This window comes from Lichenostomus cassidix, chromosome 2 (genome assembly GCF_008360975.1).
Source record: "Lichenostomus cassidix isolate B80296 chromosome 2, HeHo_3.0, whole genome shotgun sequence".
In the NCBI taxonomy this organism is placed as follows: domain Eukaryota; kingdom Metazoa; phylum Chordata; class Aves; order Passeriformes; family Meliphagidae; genus Lichenostomus; species Lichenostomus cassidix.
Window position 1 is genome coordinate 99,820,127 of NC_139482.1, and position 17,330 is coordinate 99,837,456.

Below are 17,330 nucleotides of genomic sequence, written 5' to 3' on the forward strand. Positions count from 1 at the left end.
AGAATTAAAAATTGTCTTTTAAATTAAAAAAAAAGAAAGGATAAATTTGCAGTAGCAGTCTTGAGGTTTGTCATTAAAGAGTATTCAAAGGAACTATAATTAAAGTGTGATTTTTGCTATAACATTGACCATAGGGGACAATCGTGATTCATGTGGAACTAACTGGTAGAAATATTCTTGGTCATGATATTTTCATGGTTTTATACTGAAAATCTTTAAGCAATGTTCAGAAATTCACTAATTATATGTATGTATATTTTGTCTTTTAGGGCATACAGGACGATTATTAAAATCCCTGTGTTTCACCAGTCTATCATTTCTGCTGCTGCACATCATCTTTCAGATTACAATAAACAGTCTTGAAGCTGGAAAAACTATTGAACCTGGTTTTAACTGTGAGTAAAACATTTTAGTTTTTATTAGCATTTAAAGTGTCCAAATGCTTCAGTGGTTTGAAGGGTGAAGGGTTGATAAGAAGGCACTTAGCATTGTGCTCCTGTGGGTTTGCAGCTTTCTTCTGTTTTCCAGCTTTTAACCTTGAGAATTACTGTTAGTAAGGCAGGAGGACTAGAAGGGTTTAAGAAACAAGAAAAATATGTGTATATATAAATAAATACATATATATAAGTATTTTGTTCCCACCAGAGATGCATTTTCTTTGAGTTTACACCTGACTATTGTATGTCTTCATCTTTAGGCTTTTTCAAAATAACCTCAGAACCTGAGGAAGCTACACATTTGTTTCTTTAGATTAGTGGATTGAGAATAAAATGAGATATAGTAAGAAACCCCCCCTCTATTATGCCTCTCTCTTGCATCTCTTTAGTTTTTAATTAAACTTAACTTTAAATACTGATTCCAAAACTTACATTTCTAAACAGTATTTGTCCCTTTCTTGCCTGTGTTGTATGGGAGGAAGGATTTTCAATTTTTCATTTACGTGTAAACTCCACATAAAATATATTGCATGACATTCTGTATCTTCCTCTCTCAGGAAATGTTGTTCAATAATTCAGAAAGCAAACATTCTTTATTGTGCAGAAGTTAATTAAAATAGCTATCCAGTGATTTAGATATGTAACCTCCAGGTAGAAACTATTTGTACTTGTCTCACAGTGCTTAAAATTAACATTTAAACCTGTCAACTTACCTTTGATAAATGTCCATTTAATTTATCACAAACTATGCTGCTGCCACTTGAGTAAACAGTTGTACTACAATTCAACACAAGAAACTTTATGTGATGTAAGGAATTTGACTTAAAGTAACAAAATTCTAAGGAAATTTGAAGTGAGCATTACCATTTCACCTTTAACTAAACGATTTCCTAAAATAAAAGGCATAATTGTGCTCATGAAATACCAGATTTACCTGGAATACTTGGGCTTTGTTTGTTCAAATCAGGCCTTCAGGGTCTAAAAATATATTTTCTTTTTTTTTTTTTTCTACAAAATGTATATCATTCACAGAGTGAGCTGGATTAGTTGTTTTCCTATAGGTTTTTAAAATTCTTCTGATTGTAAAGACATAATTTTTACTTAGATTGGAATAATCACATCTTCTAGACACCATTTGTGTGAGTAGAGAGTTCCAAGACAGAGATGCAACCAGTGACTCTTCCCTCCTTTTATGGTAGGAACCAGGGTCTGCAGTGGGAATCAAAATAATTATTTCATCCTGAAGAGTCCACTCTTCAGGATGAAATGTACTATTTTTTACTGTTTATTCACAGTTGTCGAGTGTAAGAGCTTCTCTTCTAGCTGCCATTAGTAATGATCTCCTTTCCTGGGGCCTCACAGGGCAATGGGTGTAGCTGTAGGAGTGCATTAAATGTGCATCAGATTGCTTCGTGCATCAAAATGTGCATCTTACACCAAGGCCAGCTGACACCACATGCCCACACACTCAACATTGAGCTCTTTTTGCCCTCTGAGCACAAAGGGTGGGTTGAAGTTGCCTGTTGGGAGTGTTATTTGTCCCAGAGAAACTCCCAAACTATGCCCCAGTTGTCTGGGAGAGAAGTTGGTCGACCAAAGCTGTTCCAAGAATTTTTAAGCTGATGAGCAACATGAAAAAAATCAGCTGTTGAATTTCAGTGCCTGGATATGTTTGCAGAGTGAATTGGCACCATTTAGTTTGCTAGTATGGCTCTAGTCAGTAAGATCCAGGTGAAGCTAATAAAAAGGGGAATCTGATACTGGCATTATGGATGCTGGACCCCCAAGGTGCTGAAGGAGAAGTTAAAGACTGTTGTGAATGTAGGGGCTAGAAAAGGCCAAAGCATTTGCTAGATCAGGCAGTAAGGTCAATTATTGTCATTTAATGGCACCAGAATTTAGATGGTACTGTGTGGGTGAGGAGAAGACAGAATTCTTGCTCCAGGAGGCACGTTGGCAGTACTTCTGATGTAACAATTTGGTGACACAGCCCCACTGTATTTGCTGCTCCCCAGCCATGAGAATACTGCTGTACAAAACCAACTGCAGCTGTGGGCTAAGCCATAGCTGGAGAAATGAAAGCGCTTTCCCCATGGCATCTGCACAGTGTTACGATCTCTGCATTTTAGACGTGATGTTAATGTTTATCCAACTCTTTTTGCTCAATAAGAAGTTTAGAAGTGTGGACTGGAAGACTGATGTGTTCTGTTTCCCTATCCAGACCCTGATCCACTATTAATAAAACATTTTTTTACAGCTACAGTCTTTTCTGATGCTTATCATTAGGAAATTTTTCTTCCATTAGTCAAAATACCCTGTCTTCATCCTTCAGCCTGATGTGGAAATTCATAAAAATTTTCCATTAGTTCTTGTGGTTACCCATTTTGTATTTGAAGGCTGCAGTCATATCTGTTGTATGTACTCTTTTCTCCCATTCTCTTCTATTTACACAACCTCAGCCCCTTCAAACTTTCTTCATGCATCACATTTTCTAGGAAGGAGATCATTCTTATTGTTGTTGGTCTATTTCTGTTTTCTCCAAGTGTTTCAGGTGTTTCTTGAAATTCAGTGTCCAAAGCTAGGCACTATTTCAGCTGACAGTTTAGTAGCATATACCAAAATATAACAATTACCCAAGCGTCTGCAAATCACACTCCCTATTTATTAATTACTCTATGGTGCTTTTTGCAGTGGTCTCACACTTTATTTGTGATTCACTGAAACCCACAAATCCTTTTCTTCAAAACAGACCATTTTTTTTCCAATCCCATATTTGTGTGGGTGAATCTTCTTACAGTATAGTAGAAGTTTATGTGTGACCTTTTCTATTTTTCCAGAATAGTTTTATTTATCAATATTGTTCTGAGTTCTATCTCCTCATTTGCTAGTGGCTTCTCTTGTAGGGGCCTTCTGCAAGTACACCTTAAAGGGGTTTTGGATAAATAGATTTTTGGGTTTTCTTTTAAATTTAGTAGTTGTTTTGATTTTGCTGGAATTGTACTATGTCCCCAGTTTAAGTAAATTAAACCGTAAAAGGAGCCAGTGGACATTACAGCAGGACCCCTCTTAATTATCTGACAAAGGTCATGGGAGTCTGGGGACATCCTCTCTCACTGGAAGCCAGACAGTGTTATTCCAATTTACAAAAAGGGCATGAGGGAAGACCCAGGAATCCACAGACCTGTTATTCTAACCTCAGTTCCTGAAAAAAGTATGAAAAAGATTATACTAGGTACTACTGAAAGGCATTTAAAGGACAGTGCACTCATCAGGCATGGTCAACACAGGTTCACAAGGGGAAACTGCTGTTTACCTAATTGGATATCCTTCTATGGTAAGGTCTCCTGCCTAGTGGGTGAAGGGAAGGCAGTGGATGTCTTTTTCCTGGACTTTAGCAAGGCTTTTGAGCAAGGCTTTTGATACTTTTCTCCTGGACAAATTGTTCAGTGGGTTCAAGATGTTCTTGGTTGAAGAACTGGCTGAAGGTCAGGGCTCAAAGGATTGTGGTGAATGGGGCCAGTCCCATTCAATATATTTGTCCCTGATCTGGATACAGGCATTGAATGCACCATTAGCAAGTTTGATACCAGCAATAATCAAAGTGGGAAGTGTTGTCTGGAGCAAGATGCCTTGCAGAGGCCTTTGTGTAGTTAATCTAACTCCTGGCAATTTCAGAAATAGGTGAGGGGAGGGGGTACCTTTTTCTTCAAATTCTGTATGTTAGTTTTTCTGACTATTTTCAAATGCCAACTTCTGAATCAAAAGATCATTTTCTGGTTTTAGTTTTTCTTTTCACACTGCGGTATTAAAGCCTCTGAAAATATTTTCATTTTGGTAACAGCAACACTTGAAAAATGTTTAAATTAGAGGTGGGATATGGACTATCACCTCTTAAACCTTATACAATTATAGTTTCATTTTGCAAGTGAAGAACAATCATCCCTTTATCTTATATATCTAGAAGCAGTTTTATTTGGGCCATCTGCAAACACAAAACAAACGTGGAATTTCAGGTTCATGTCAAAATATTCTGCTATTATCTTGGATTTATCTAATTCAAAATTGGCTGATAGTGTTTAGGATAATTCCTACAATGTTTAACTTCTTTGGTTTGTTATTTTTTTCATCCCCTTCCTCCTTTAGAATTCATATGCCTTCTCTTCCAGGATGGCTACAAAATTTAAATTTTGTAGCATTCTCAAAATTTTACTGGTGAGTTGATAGAGGTGTTTAAAAATGTTTGGCCAACAGAAGGTTCTTGTTTTTTAAGAGTCTTGTGAGTACTTCCTAATTAGTGAGTACTAATAAAATTTTGATGTTAGTAGTCTTTATTTAGCTTTATGAAAGATTTCTGGTTAGCCACAACCTCAGTGTGTGGAACTAACATTGAATACCTCTCAGATAGTTTCTTTTTGAAATCAGAGTTCATATAGAAAGGAAAAGAATAAATACAGACAGGGTGAGCTGGACTAATCTTAAACCATCAAAAGCTACATAATCAGTCTTGTTCCACTGGCAATATCTCCAAATAATAGAGAATCTGAATTTGAAATGTAGCGATACTCATGCAGTAATAGAATTTAATTTTTAAGTTTGTATTTCTGATGGAATAAAATTCCGATTATTAGGTTAGGTAACATCTTTTGAATATAGAATGCGTGAGATGGGCAATTGAAGACTAGATCACAAGGTAATAGCTGCAATCTCCAGTATGCACAGTATAGTTCTTTCCTAGGACTAGTTTTAAACATCTTTTAAAATGGCATTACCACCAGCAGGAATGTTTTCCGCTATAACTTGAAACTTTTCTTCTATTGTATTAGTGCAATTATTCCTCACCATAATACTCTGTAAGTACACAGTCTGTAAGTAAATATCTTGTGCTTAGTCAGCCTTTAAAATAACTCTGTTTTCTTTTTCTCTTAATTGTAATGGTGTACATCCATTTTTTATTCAGGCTCCTCTACCATCTCTTGGTCTTGACTTCTGCAATTGGATCTACTGAAATGCTTATTCTTCCAGAACAGTATTTTTGTTCCTGAGAAATGAAACTTAGAATATTTCAACTACTCATTAATTAAGTTTTTAGTCAATGGTTGTTAGAATACCAAAAAGAGCATTTAAGGTATTTTGTGGATATTTTTCTTACACATAGAAATAGATACCTTCAAATTGAAATAGGTACCTTCAAATCCTTCTACAGACTTTCTATGAATCTTTACATTTGTCTACTGTGCCTACTTTAACTGCTTTATTTACAAAATGGTTACATGTAGAGAAAGGGAGAATAGATTTAAAGCACCAAGCTGCCTAGATAGCTTCTCTGTTAGATCATGGGAACTAAATTCAGATAATTCTCTGTCCCCAGTATGCCATGGTGAATGTCAAACAAATGCATGCCACCATTGTGGAATCATAATAACTTTCCGCTTTAGATAAATTTTGAAATGATTTCTTGGCTTAAAAGACCATCCTGTGTTTGCATTACTACCAGCATGTCCCTGAGGCATTTGGTTATATTAGGAAGCAGCAATACCCAGTACAAATAAATTATGTTTCACCATTTATTGAAAGCTTGGACTCAGAGCTGAACCTGACCTTTCATAGGAATGAATAAATACTCTTTCCTATGTACCTGGTCAGATTTCATGTCTTTTATATCATCCTGAGTATGCTCTTAAGGATGTGCTGATTTGGTAAAGTACTGCTTTAGTAAAGGTCGTTGTTTATTGTTGGATTTATTAACTCACTGGAAATAAGGATGCTGTTTTATTTATAAAGGTAAAGAGGTTTAAAAGATTTCATACATAGTTTCATATTTCTGTTTCACAGGTAGGTGACATATACATGCCAGTGTTTCAAATACAATGGCCCAAATCCTACCTGGAGTCTGAGTGAGTCTCATGGGCTCTTGTCAGCTGTTTTGACACACCATTTCATGGGAGACTGCCTTGAAAATACATATTTTGAAAATATTGGAAATTTGAAATACTATTTTACAAAAAAAAAATCTGATACTTTCCTGACCATTAATTGTCTTGATAATTTTGATTATTTTAATTTCAAAAATAGTGCTTCATGTGAAATGAAATTAATCTAAATGGCATTAAGAAAACAATTAAGTTTCTTTTAAGAAGCTTCTGAGCAGAAGTCATAGCAAAGTAAGTATTTCAATACTGAAGAAGTCACTATGTCCTCTCCAGTGATTTTGCTTACCAAAAGAAAGCTGACAGTAACCTTCATTAAGGAGTGCTCAAACACTTGCATCCCAGGCAAAACAGCTCATTCTTCCCTAGAAAACATATCCATATCTCGACCAGGCAAGTGCTCAAGGTGCTTTACAGACAATTGGTTTAGCTGCAAATTATCAAGATCTTCAGTCACCTCAATTGTGCGTGTATCATACTCTCTTTTTTTGCACAGTGAAATCTATATTTCAATGTTTTTCCTTTAAAAGTGGGCATTGTCTTGCAGAACATCTACAGTTTAATCATATTTTTGTGTGTCAGCTCAAAGGTTATAATCTTGGCTAAAATCTGAGCAAAACATAATGCCTTTAAACATCTAAGAGACAGTTTGTTCTTTATCACAGAAGTCACCAGATTGTAGTTGTGTGGTTTCTGTACAAGCAGCCAGACAAGAAGGTTCAGAAATGAATTCGTATTTCAAGAACAACTGTGGAATATCCAGTATACCAGATTTCTTATAGGATGAAACAACCAGCTGTAGCACTGCAGAAGAATCAGAGTAACCTTTCATTGTGAGGATATATATTTTAAACTCAATGTTGTCTAAGCCTGTGAGGTCCATCACAGCAAATAAAGTACAAATTTAAGGTAGACCTTTAGAGAGACAAGTTCCAACTTTAGCTAGACAAGTGGTGATTGGTGCCTCAGTGGGAAAAACAAATTTTACACCACTATTTTAATAGAAGAGATTATACAGATTCTGCATGCTGTCCAGCAAGACTGACAATACTGAATTCCATATACTAAATTACATAACATAAAAGTCTATTTTTGATGGAATTTAGATGCCTACATGTATTTGAAGTCCTTAACAACAGTTGTTATAAATTGTTAAATCAGTATAGACAGACAGTTACCTGGAAAGACTATTTTTTCAGTTCCTATGAGATAACAGTGTTGTGATTTAACCCCAGATGGCAACTAAATACCATGCAGCTGCTTGCTCCCCCTTCCAGTGGTATGGGGAGAAGCATCAGGGAAAAAAAGTAAGAAAATCTCAAAGCTCATGGGTTGAGGTAAGAACAGTTTAATAATTTAAAGGAAGTTAACTACTACTACTGCTGCTGCTTCTACTAATTTTACTGAAAAAAAAGAGTGAAAAATAAAACTTAAGACACACAAGTGACACAGACAAACTAGAACTGCTTATTGCCTTCTGACCAATGCTCAGCCTGCCCCTGAGAAGCAAGCAGTCCCTTCCAGCCAACTCCCCAGTTTATATGCTGGGCATGACAATCTGGGGTGTGGAATATCCCTTTGGTCAGTTCAGGTCAGCTGTCCTGGCCATGCTCCCTCCCAGCTTCTTGTGGAACTCCTCACTGGCAGAGCATGAGACACTGAAAGGTCCTTGATTTAGGGTAAGCACTACTTAGCAACTACCAAAACATCAGTGTGTTATCAACATTATTCTCACAATAAACCCAAACCACAGCACTGTACCAACTACTAGGAAGAAAATTAACTCTATCCCAGCGAAACTAGGAGAGTCAATTACTTCTTGTGGTTTGGATTTTTGGTATGTCCTCACCAAACCATGTGAAGCTTCAGTGATTATATTACCAGCAGGATGCTAAAGCTTGAGCACATGAGAAGCTGAAGATCCTTCCAGAATGAAGCTTAATAGAATTTTATAAAGACAAAAACTAACTCTGAAAATGTCTTTATTAAAAATCAATATATGGATATTGTCCTTCTTGTCCAAAGCAGTAAGACTGTCTCTTGCTGATAGCTACATCTGCCCAGCGCCATGTGGATTGAAAAAAAACCCCTGCTTTGTCTTAGCTTGTAAACTCCTCTAGGAAGAAGCTTTTCCTCTTCTGTTGTTGGTACTCCACAACCTGCAGCAGAAGTTGGCTGGGTGGCTGGGGGCTTATGGAGACACCACAGTTTACAGAATAAGGAGAATAGAATTTCTTCAGAACTTCCCTCTTATCAGCCACTGTGCCTGCAGAATAACGATCTTAAAAGCAGTGAGTGGCCATTTGTCCAGATCTCCACTGGGAGACAGAAAATCTTAGAATTTCTGCAGAGATTAGTACAAGTGCTGCATACACAGATTGAAGTAGAGCTGAAGCTTCTGTTACAGTATTTCACATGGCAGGTACCTCTGAAAACCCAAGAAATGACAGGAAACATGACTTTAAGGAAATAATAGTTCCTCTCTGGTTTCATCATGTACTGTTTCTTGCAAAGGTGATATGCAGTGTCTGAGTCAAGAAGTATATAAGAAGGAACTCCTCTATGGAGGCATGAAGAGCTTGGGACTAAAAAGGCTTAGCTGTAAAAACTGCAGTGATATCTAGTTGTGGTGGCACAAATCTGGTTATTATGTCAGGTTCTAGAAGGGTGTGTGGTTGTACAGTGTTACCAATGGCTATTTCTGACTGTCACTTCGTTTCCAAGAGTCAAGAATGTTTAACATGTGGAACACATCCTATGACAAACTTTTAATTAGTCAAAGGTGTTGGCATGCCTTTTTTGTCTCAACAAAAACTTGCAACAATAGCTTATTCTACGCATGAAAGTTAATTTCACTTTAATTCAGTGCACATTGGATGTCAACATTTCTTCAACACTTTCCGTGCAGCTTTATGTAGCCAGGAAATTTATGTCTGGGGAAACAGAAGCTTCTGTAATTGCTTCTTAGGCAAGTATGATAAGTCCTGCTTAATTTCCTGCCGGGTGTTACTGCTTAGCAGTTTGGAAAGTTGGTGTTCATTGTACTTGTGGAGTCTTTTATTTCTAGAGTCTCAAGCTGCCATGTGAAAACTGAGCAATGTTTCTAGAGAGTCACTTCGAGGCATGATACATAGCTCCTTTGTGATGTATGTGATTCTGCTAGAATGGTGTTGGCACATGCTTGTGTTCCACCATTCAAGAGAACCTGATGTAGGAGATGATCCTTCTCACCACCTCTCACAGTCACTGCTTTTCACAGTCAGAATTGCATAGGAGAGAAGACCTGGGGAACTGCTGCGTGGCCCATGGGGCAGTACAGCTTCTTCCTGAAGCTGGTGGACTTTGGAAGGTATTCCCAAGGTGCACCCAAGGAAGCACCCAGCATAGCTGCTGATGCTACAATGCAAACTGGGGCAATGCTCTTTCTAGTGTCTCAGTTATATCTAAGATGAGCACACCTGACTGCAGGGTAGTAGAAAAGAAGTATGGCCATCTCTGTCAGCTTGTTTTAGGGCTGTTTGTAGGAGAAATAGAGCAGCTGTTTTCTGTATCCCTCTGTCCTCTTAAAGGAAGAAGCAGAAGTAGCAAACACAAGGAAGAAATCAAGGCCAGCTGTGAAGAAGGCACTTAATAAAACCTGAATAGATGAGACGAGAGCAGAATGTATGTGTGAAGGAAATAAAAGCAGAAGAGAGTAACTGTTTGTTGATTTATACTCGGAGTTAGTGCTGTTAGTAAATTAAGAAACAAATGTGCAGAGTAACCTTCTACACTTTTTTTAAGTAGCTGCTTGCTTGCTTGTCCCCTGGTTATACGTTTAACCTTTGTATGAAAAGCTTATCAGACAGTGTATATTGCCAACTGCTATTAAGTCCCAAGCTACTGCAAAACCTGTTTTCCATATTGTGAAAAGTTTTTGAAAACCAGCAAAATCAGAAACAGGCTGCTCACATGGTTGTAGTGAAAAATCTTGTCTACAGGTCAAACCCTTTAACTATGACCTCAGGTTATCGTGGCTCATTGACAGTGTTTTGCTGTAGCAGAATGGGGTATGTAAGGACAGAACTACAGTGCTTTAGCAACCATCACCTCTGGGCTGGTGTAGAGCAGCATGTTGAAATGTTCCCTTGTTGATAATTCAAATCACTGTAACGTAAATGTTTTACTGGGGAGTCTTACTGTAGAATTACTATTCAGGAGTAGGAAACCATATATTTGTGTGTTGGACAATGTTTAGACAAATACTTTCCATTGAGAATAAATATTTCACTTTATTTCTGAGGACCTGTCTCTTCTGTTTGGCTGTTTACATCATTATGGATTGCTCTTCATCACGTAATCACGTTGAACATATTTAGAAAATCTGATTCGTTAGTGTGATGCTTTTGCCTGTGCTTGTACCCACATTGCAAATTTGAGAGAGGTTTGTCCCTGGGTCAGAGCCCTTGGGCTCAGTGCATCTGCACCTCTTGCTGATTTACATCAGCAGCCTGACCTCTGTCTCAGCTGGGAAGCAAACAGCAGATTTGATGAGATGATGACAGATGCTCACTGCAGCTACTCTGCCACGGCTGGACCACTGGTTGGGCTTCTCAGCTGCAAGGACAGGTGAGGTGTTGTGTCTGGGGGTGGGAGCTCTGACAGGCCATCCCTGGCAGTGCAGCATCCCAGTGGGTGGGCTTCCCTGGGCAGTGTAGGCTGGAGGCTGCTCTGGACAAAAATGAGGTCTTGGGTCAAGGTTAACCTGGAATTGAAAGGGCTGAGTTTACTGAGCCCTTCATGGAATCTGTGACGTAAAACAAATCACTCTGTAAAACAAAGCAAAAGGCGTTGCTCACATAAATAGGGCTTGGAGCCATCAGGAAAAACATGTTTTCTTCATGGGGTTGGACTTGAAATGCTTTGGTGGGCTCTCCTGCATCAGTGTGTTAGAACATAGTCCTAAACCTGGGTCAAATACAATCTGAACTTGCATGCTTTGAGTTTACTTCCAAATGGAAAATCTGTCTTAAAATTCCCTCCAAGTTCTGCCAGATATACGAGTCTAAATCAGTAACCACACAGGATGCCAGAAAATGCTGTACTTTACACCTTTTGTATCAACCATGTGCAGTACATCTGTCTTGCTTACTCTTAACACAGAGAAAAATAATTAAGAGCAATCCCATAACACTCACAAAGGGTGAAAAAGTATCCTTTGGAATCTTTGGATCTTTGGAAGAAGGAGAACTCTGAGTTTTGAAGGGTAGACTTGATTTCCAAAGTCATAAACATCCTGCTTTTGTTTCATTTCAACTCTTGCAGTTTTCCTGATATCTAGGTCTGAAACATAGACATATATGGATACATATACACTATGTTTACTGCTGAATTTTATCATACTACATTTCTTTGGGAATTTGTTTAAAGCAATCAAGAAACTGAATTTCAGAGATGTTATAGTCTTCAACCAGACTAAACCCAGAAAGATTTTCAATGGCATCAGTGAAAGGTGTTGTGAATGAAAAATATTTCATGAAAAAACTGTAATCCTGTTTTTATGTGTCTAGACATAGCGAGACAAGAACACAGTATCATACAAAGTGATTAAGAGAATTAATTTGTTTTTAAGCTGTCATCAGATATCATCAAATGCAGATTTTAAAACTAAAAACAAGTTTAACACAGTTTTCACACTGAACTAGTGTGAAACAGTGAAAAGCATGCACAGCAGCCAGTGGCTGTCAAAAGCTTTACCAAGATTTTTGGGGTGTAGAACAGTGAATAGAAGTAGTTTTTGAAGGAAATCAGGGGTAATGTAGTTCAGAGTACAATAATAAGTAATTAATACCTGTATAATTGAATATACTTGAATATTCAAGTATATAGGCCTACATTTTAAAAGAAGATAGCCACCCTCCAACACAAAGGACACAGTGATAAGAACTGCTAGCATTTTATGCTCTTTTGTTCATCCATCACCTTACCTACAGTCACTATGGTCAACAAATTTATAGCAAGCTGTTTTTCATGGTGGCACACATTCTTTTTGGCACACAAATTTAGAAAGTTGAAATGCAAAAGGATGATTTTTAACTCATCCTTTAGAGCCAGCAGAGTTTGACCTCGTCATGGGATTGTGTCCATGTGGTTTGCTGGTGATGCCACAGTTGGCTGCATAGCAGGTTCCAGGAAATTCCTGTGTTTTCTAGACCCCACAAGTTTGTCTGCAAATAATGTAATATTTCATGAGAGAACTCGCATTCTTGCCTTCACTGTAGACATGTTGAAAGCCTTGAATTACACCCAGAATAGGCTCCATTGTAGAGTCTAGCAAATTACTGTAGGTTTTGAAAATACAGTCCTTACTTTAGGAGCCAAACTAGATTTTAATCCCAAAAAATCTTACATACACCTGGAATGTGTGGTGGTCTAGGGGTAATTAAATACAGCTGCAGTGTGGAACTTGGGGAATTGCAAAGACATACTGGTGAAAATCTTATAAGCGCCATCCCTGGAAGAGTTAAAAAAAAAGCTTGTGTATATGACACTTGAGATAGGGTTTAGTGGTGAATATGGTGGTAGTGCTGGGTTGATGGTTGAACTTGGTAACCTTAGAGGTCTTTTCTAGCCTTATGGATTCCATGAATTTGTGATATCCCAGACAAACATGGCAAGAATGAAAAATAATTGGAGCTGATGCTGTTGTGCTGGCAGCTATTCCAACTTGGTAAAACTTATTGGTCTCCTAGTTCTCATTATTTCAGAAATGAATATTTACATAGTTATCCTTTTTCTTGGCTATCTGATGTTTTATGTTTGACTAAGAATAAAGTACAAGATTGGCAGAAACACAAACAACCAGTGCCGTGTGAAGGGGACAAGAGATGCCTTTTAAACTGCTATCAGATTGTGCTCAGTTTCTCTCTGTTTATATAAACACACATGCACATTTTCATCTTGAGGGGCCTCATTCATTACAGCAGGATTTTTTTGTGATTATTAAGTTTGAGTACTGCACAGCAACCTGTGCAATTTCAGTAGTCAGGCTGATTGAATTACCCAATTAGACAGCCTTGCTAAGTGGGGGAAGATGACATTTCAGCACCATTTTTTCAATTACAAAATTCTGTTAAATTTTCCAAAGTTTAGAAAGCTGTAAGTACCAATGAGGAAGCAAGGAGCGCTCTAGTGGTCAATAGCATAGAAGCTCAACTTCTCTAACTCCAAGTTGGGGGCTTCAAAATATGCACAGACCAGGCAAGATTACGGGTGACATAATACTTTGAGATCTAACAAAGGAAAAAAAAAAAAAAAAAAAGAGCCAGGGGGTCTTAGAAGGTCAGCAGAAAGACATAGATGGTGTTGCCTGGACAACATTTGGGGTAGGAACTCAACATATAATTTTTTAGCCATAGCCCTGAATTAAATAAAACCTTCAATTTCCAGTACTACTTCTAAGTGTCATTAAGAATAATAATTTTATGCAGCTTTTAAATGAAGACTTTTAGGCATTGGGAGAGATCAGGTTTGTCTTGCTGGCAAGTAAGTATATGTGAGCCATGGTTCTGCCCAGGGTAGCAGTTCTACAGCCATGCAGGACTGGACCCCTCTTCTGCTATGGTGCTCTCATCATATCATAATTTTATGAAGGCTTCTAACCAAAATAAATTTCAGCTCATGCAAATGCATTGCCTTGAGAGTGAAAGACCACATGTTCATTACAATCTTGTTCTCCCAACAGCCTTTCCACAAGTTAGATTACACAACACCTATGAAACATGATTTTTGAAATTGTTTTTATGACTTTTCATATCCTCACTGAAACATTGTCAGAATTCTCTCATATATGATAAAAAGGAAAAGCCTGAGCAAGAAAGTTCACAGAATGCATATCCACATAAAACAAACCTGGAATGCAGATACGGTTCCATGAACATCTGGAAAAAGTCAAAGATAGGTTTCCATATCTATCCTATGTCATTCTGGAAAACAATAAGAAAATGATATCACATTTCCCTTCATAGTTCACAGTTGTGTTCCTGTCACAGTTTTATTTTTCTTTACCTATAGTAAAGAGTGAAAGGTTCCATAACAGCAGCTGCAGGAGTTGACAATAAATATTGTATTTTATTGCTGGCTGATGTATTTAGTCAGAAGCAAAAATCAGCTTCTGTGTTTTGCTATGTAATTTTCTCAGAGAAAAGCAGAAGATTTTATTTTTTAGGTAGTGGCAGCTCTTGATTTCAGAGGCTTCTCAAAACTTGGTTGAAATATCAGTTTTTTTATTTTGGAAATACCGAGTGCCAACAACGTAAAATTGACTTATTTTATTCCTTTTTGCAAGAGTTAGATTTTGTTGTACAGTAATACAGTTAATGTAAATACCATTAAATATTTACACTTTACAAGGGTATTAATTCATGTAAAGAATACTTAATTTTAAATAAACATTTCATTAGCACTGATTGACATGTTCTGGAAGTCATAAAAGTGATGCTGCATATATCATTGTTGGTGCTACAACAGCAATGAGGTAGCATTAGTGCTGGGTTAGTGAGAGAGAACTGCCTACTGTTGGTAACTCCCCATTTCCTAAATACATTAAATTTTTCCTTTTTTTTCCTTTCTTAATCATTTATGTGTGTAACAGCAGCTCTCTTTTACATGAGCAGGTAGAAGGGGCATTGTTAACCTGTTCTGGGGAGAGGGACGCAAGGCTCAGCTGAGTGTCTGCTTGTGTTGTGCAAGGAGCATCTAGCAAAAGCAATCACAAAACCTTGCTTCCTGTTCTTGCTTGGGAAAAGGTATAGGATGGAGTTCTGAGAATAAAGGGTAAATATGAGGTCTGCATGACATTATGCTAGGTCTCCTAAGATATGTCAATAGGATCTTGATATTTAAGATAAAATTAAAACCTACCAGACTATGGGAAATGGGATAAATATTTCTCACTTGCTTTGCTTCCCTTCCCTCTCTGTCTTCTACATGTCACACAGTGACTGCATTCATCTCTAAAACTTTCACTGTCGTGTTCTCTTTTCTAAGTTAGGACCACTGCCAAAGTGATCTCATGTTTATAGAGGGTTTTTTTTGTTTATGTTACTGTTTGTGGTACAAATAGCTACTTTCACCTTGGAGTTGTACCTTTTTTTGGCTGTATTTGATTTTGAGGTAGTCTCCTCTACATTTGGGTCAATGATCACAAAATTTGGCTCTGTAATTTTCTATTAATATTAGTAAAACCCATCCCCCTAGCATATGGGATGCAGAAGACACTGCTCAGCAAGCTGTTATAAATCTCAAAAAGGTTTATGAGCTGAAAAATTTGAGTTTGGAGGGGGGAATGTAGACTCTGCAATTTCCAAAGGCTGATGCTAAATCCATTCAGATGTAAATCAAACCCATCAGGAGCACTCTGCTCTTTAGATACTTTATCCTAACATGTGTTTGCTCATTATTCCTTCCTCAGTTGGAGGTTGTATATGAAAGCTGTTAAAATGAAATATATAATGTATTCATATGAAGAAGATTAGTATATTTTGGAACTCAGAAATGGAAAAAAAGTTAGGTAGTATCTCAGCATAAATAACAATGCGAGTAGCTTTTTTTTTTTGGTTTAAAATTCTTAGTCCAGGATGTTGATAGTTAGGTCATAATCTTTCTGGATATATCCCAGTGTTAGGCTAGGCTTTGAAAGATCTCTTTAACTGGGAACCTTGTGCTTCTTTGTGTAGAGTCAAATAACCATGGCTTTGAAATGAACAGAATTCACACATGTTTACATATATTCACATATATTTCATATGTTTTCATATATTCACATGTATTTCACCTGGAAATTTGTTTCAATTGGTGTGATAGTATCTCGCGTGATGCCTCCATTTTAAACTTCAGTATTGAAAGTTTTAAACTTCAATATTTTAAACTTCAGTATTAAAAAAAACACACTGAAAGTACCTTATGTTAGAAGCATTTGTGTGGCTCCATCTACCCTTTGCTATTTTGGGAGACCCCTGTGACTGGTCTGTCTCTGCTGTTGCTCTGTCTTGGTAATATAATGTCACTTTTCTGTTAAAACATTGACAGTCAAGATATACCATTTATAATTCTTGTTCTTGGAGTTTGCAACAATTCAACTTCCTTGCTATCAGGCCTTTATTGATATCTACAGTTCCTGTATGGAAGTTCTAAAACACTGTAACCTCTGTGGAAATATGAAGATGAGATCAAAATCTCTCATCAAATAATTTACTGAAATAATTATTGGAAGGTTTCTTTTAGCAGTTAGAATGACAACTGAAAATGTGTTCAAATGCAAAAGTCTAATATCCTCTTATGCAAATGACATAAATAAGAACTAGGATCAGGTGTGATCTCTGGTCTTATGTAATTACCCCAACTCATAATAATTTAGACTGAATTTTGTCAGCAAATATCATCATGGCTATGCAGATATGTCCAAGTGCTGGAAGAACACATTCAATTCAAGGTTGATGTGCTTTGACCATGCAGAGTTAAAGCTCCTTGGTGCACCAGAGATTGAGCAGTTGCTGGGGTACAAAAAATGGTTTTCAAGTTTCCTTGCATAGACAGCTTTTTCATATTTTGGTCTACCAACAACCTAGCCTTGAGCATATCTTACCTGCCAGCCCTTGGTAGGACACTTTTCTGCATGTGAGTGTTTATTTCTTACTAAAACAAGGTTAATGTGCCAGTGATATACTTTCTAACCTGTTTTCTTATCCTAATGCTTCTGTTGGCCCCTGCAGGAGCAGATTTCATAGAGCTATCTCAGGGGCCTTCTTGGAGACCTCCTCTTCCATTTACTATGTCCTCATTCTCTTTCTTGCTCAGTGGTTGTTTTCTAGTAGAAAGTATAAGTATTTCACCTGTGCACAAGTCTACTAGGAAGTAAGACTCCAAAAGACTTACAATGATACATAAAAAAATCAAGTAGCAAGGCACCAATAATGTAAAAATTTAA

The 17,330-nt window shown here is 37.3% G+C and overlaps 1 protein-coding gene and 1 long non-coding RNA gene across 3 annotated transcripts in view; one reads left to right on the forward strand and one right to left on the reverse strand.

Annotated features, from left to right (window-relative positions):
- The window catches only part of PIEZO2 (piezo type mechanosensitive ion channel component 2), a 285,437-nt gene that overhangs the window by 103,897 nt on the left and 164,210 nt on the right, over positions 1–17,330 (forward strand). For both annotated transcript variants that reach the window (XM_085052533.1, XM_085052532.1), the window contains exon 3: positions 270–395. In XM_085052533.1, the coding sequence (XP_084908659.1) occupies positions 270–395 (126 nt within the window). The remainder of the gene's footprint in view (positions 1–269; positions 396–17,330) is intronic.
- LOC146441846 (uncharacterized) lies at positions 10,513–12,482 on the reverse strand. The gene is made up of 3 exons (XR_014850061.1): positions 12,331–12,482; positions 11,542–11,686; positions 10,513–11,172 (listed from the first exon to the last, which is right to left on the reverse strand). It is a non-coding gene; the product is annotated as an uncharacterized LOC146441846 (long non-coding RNA).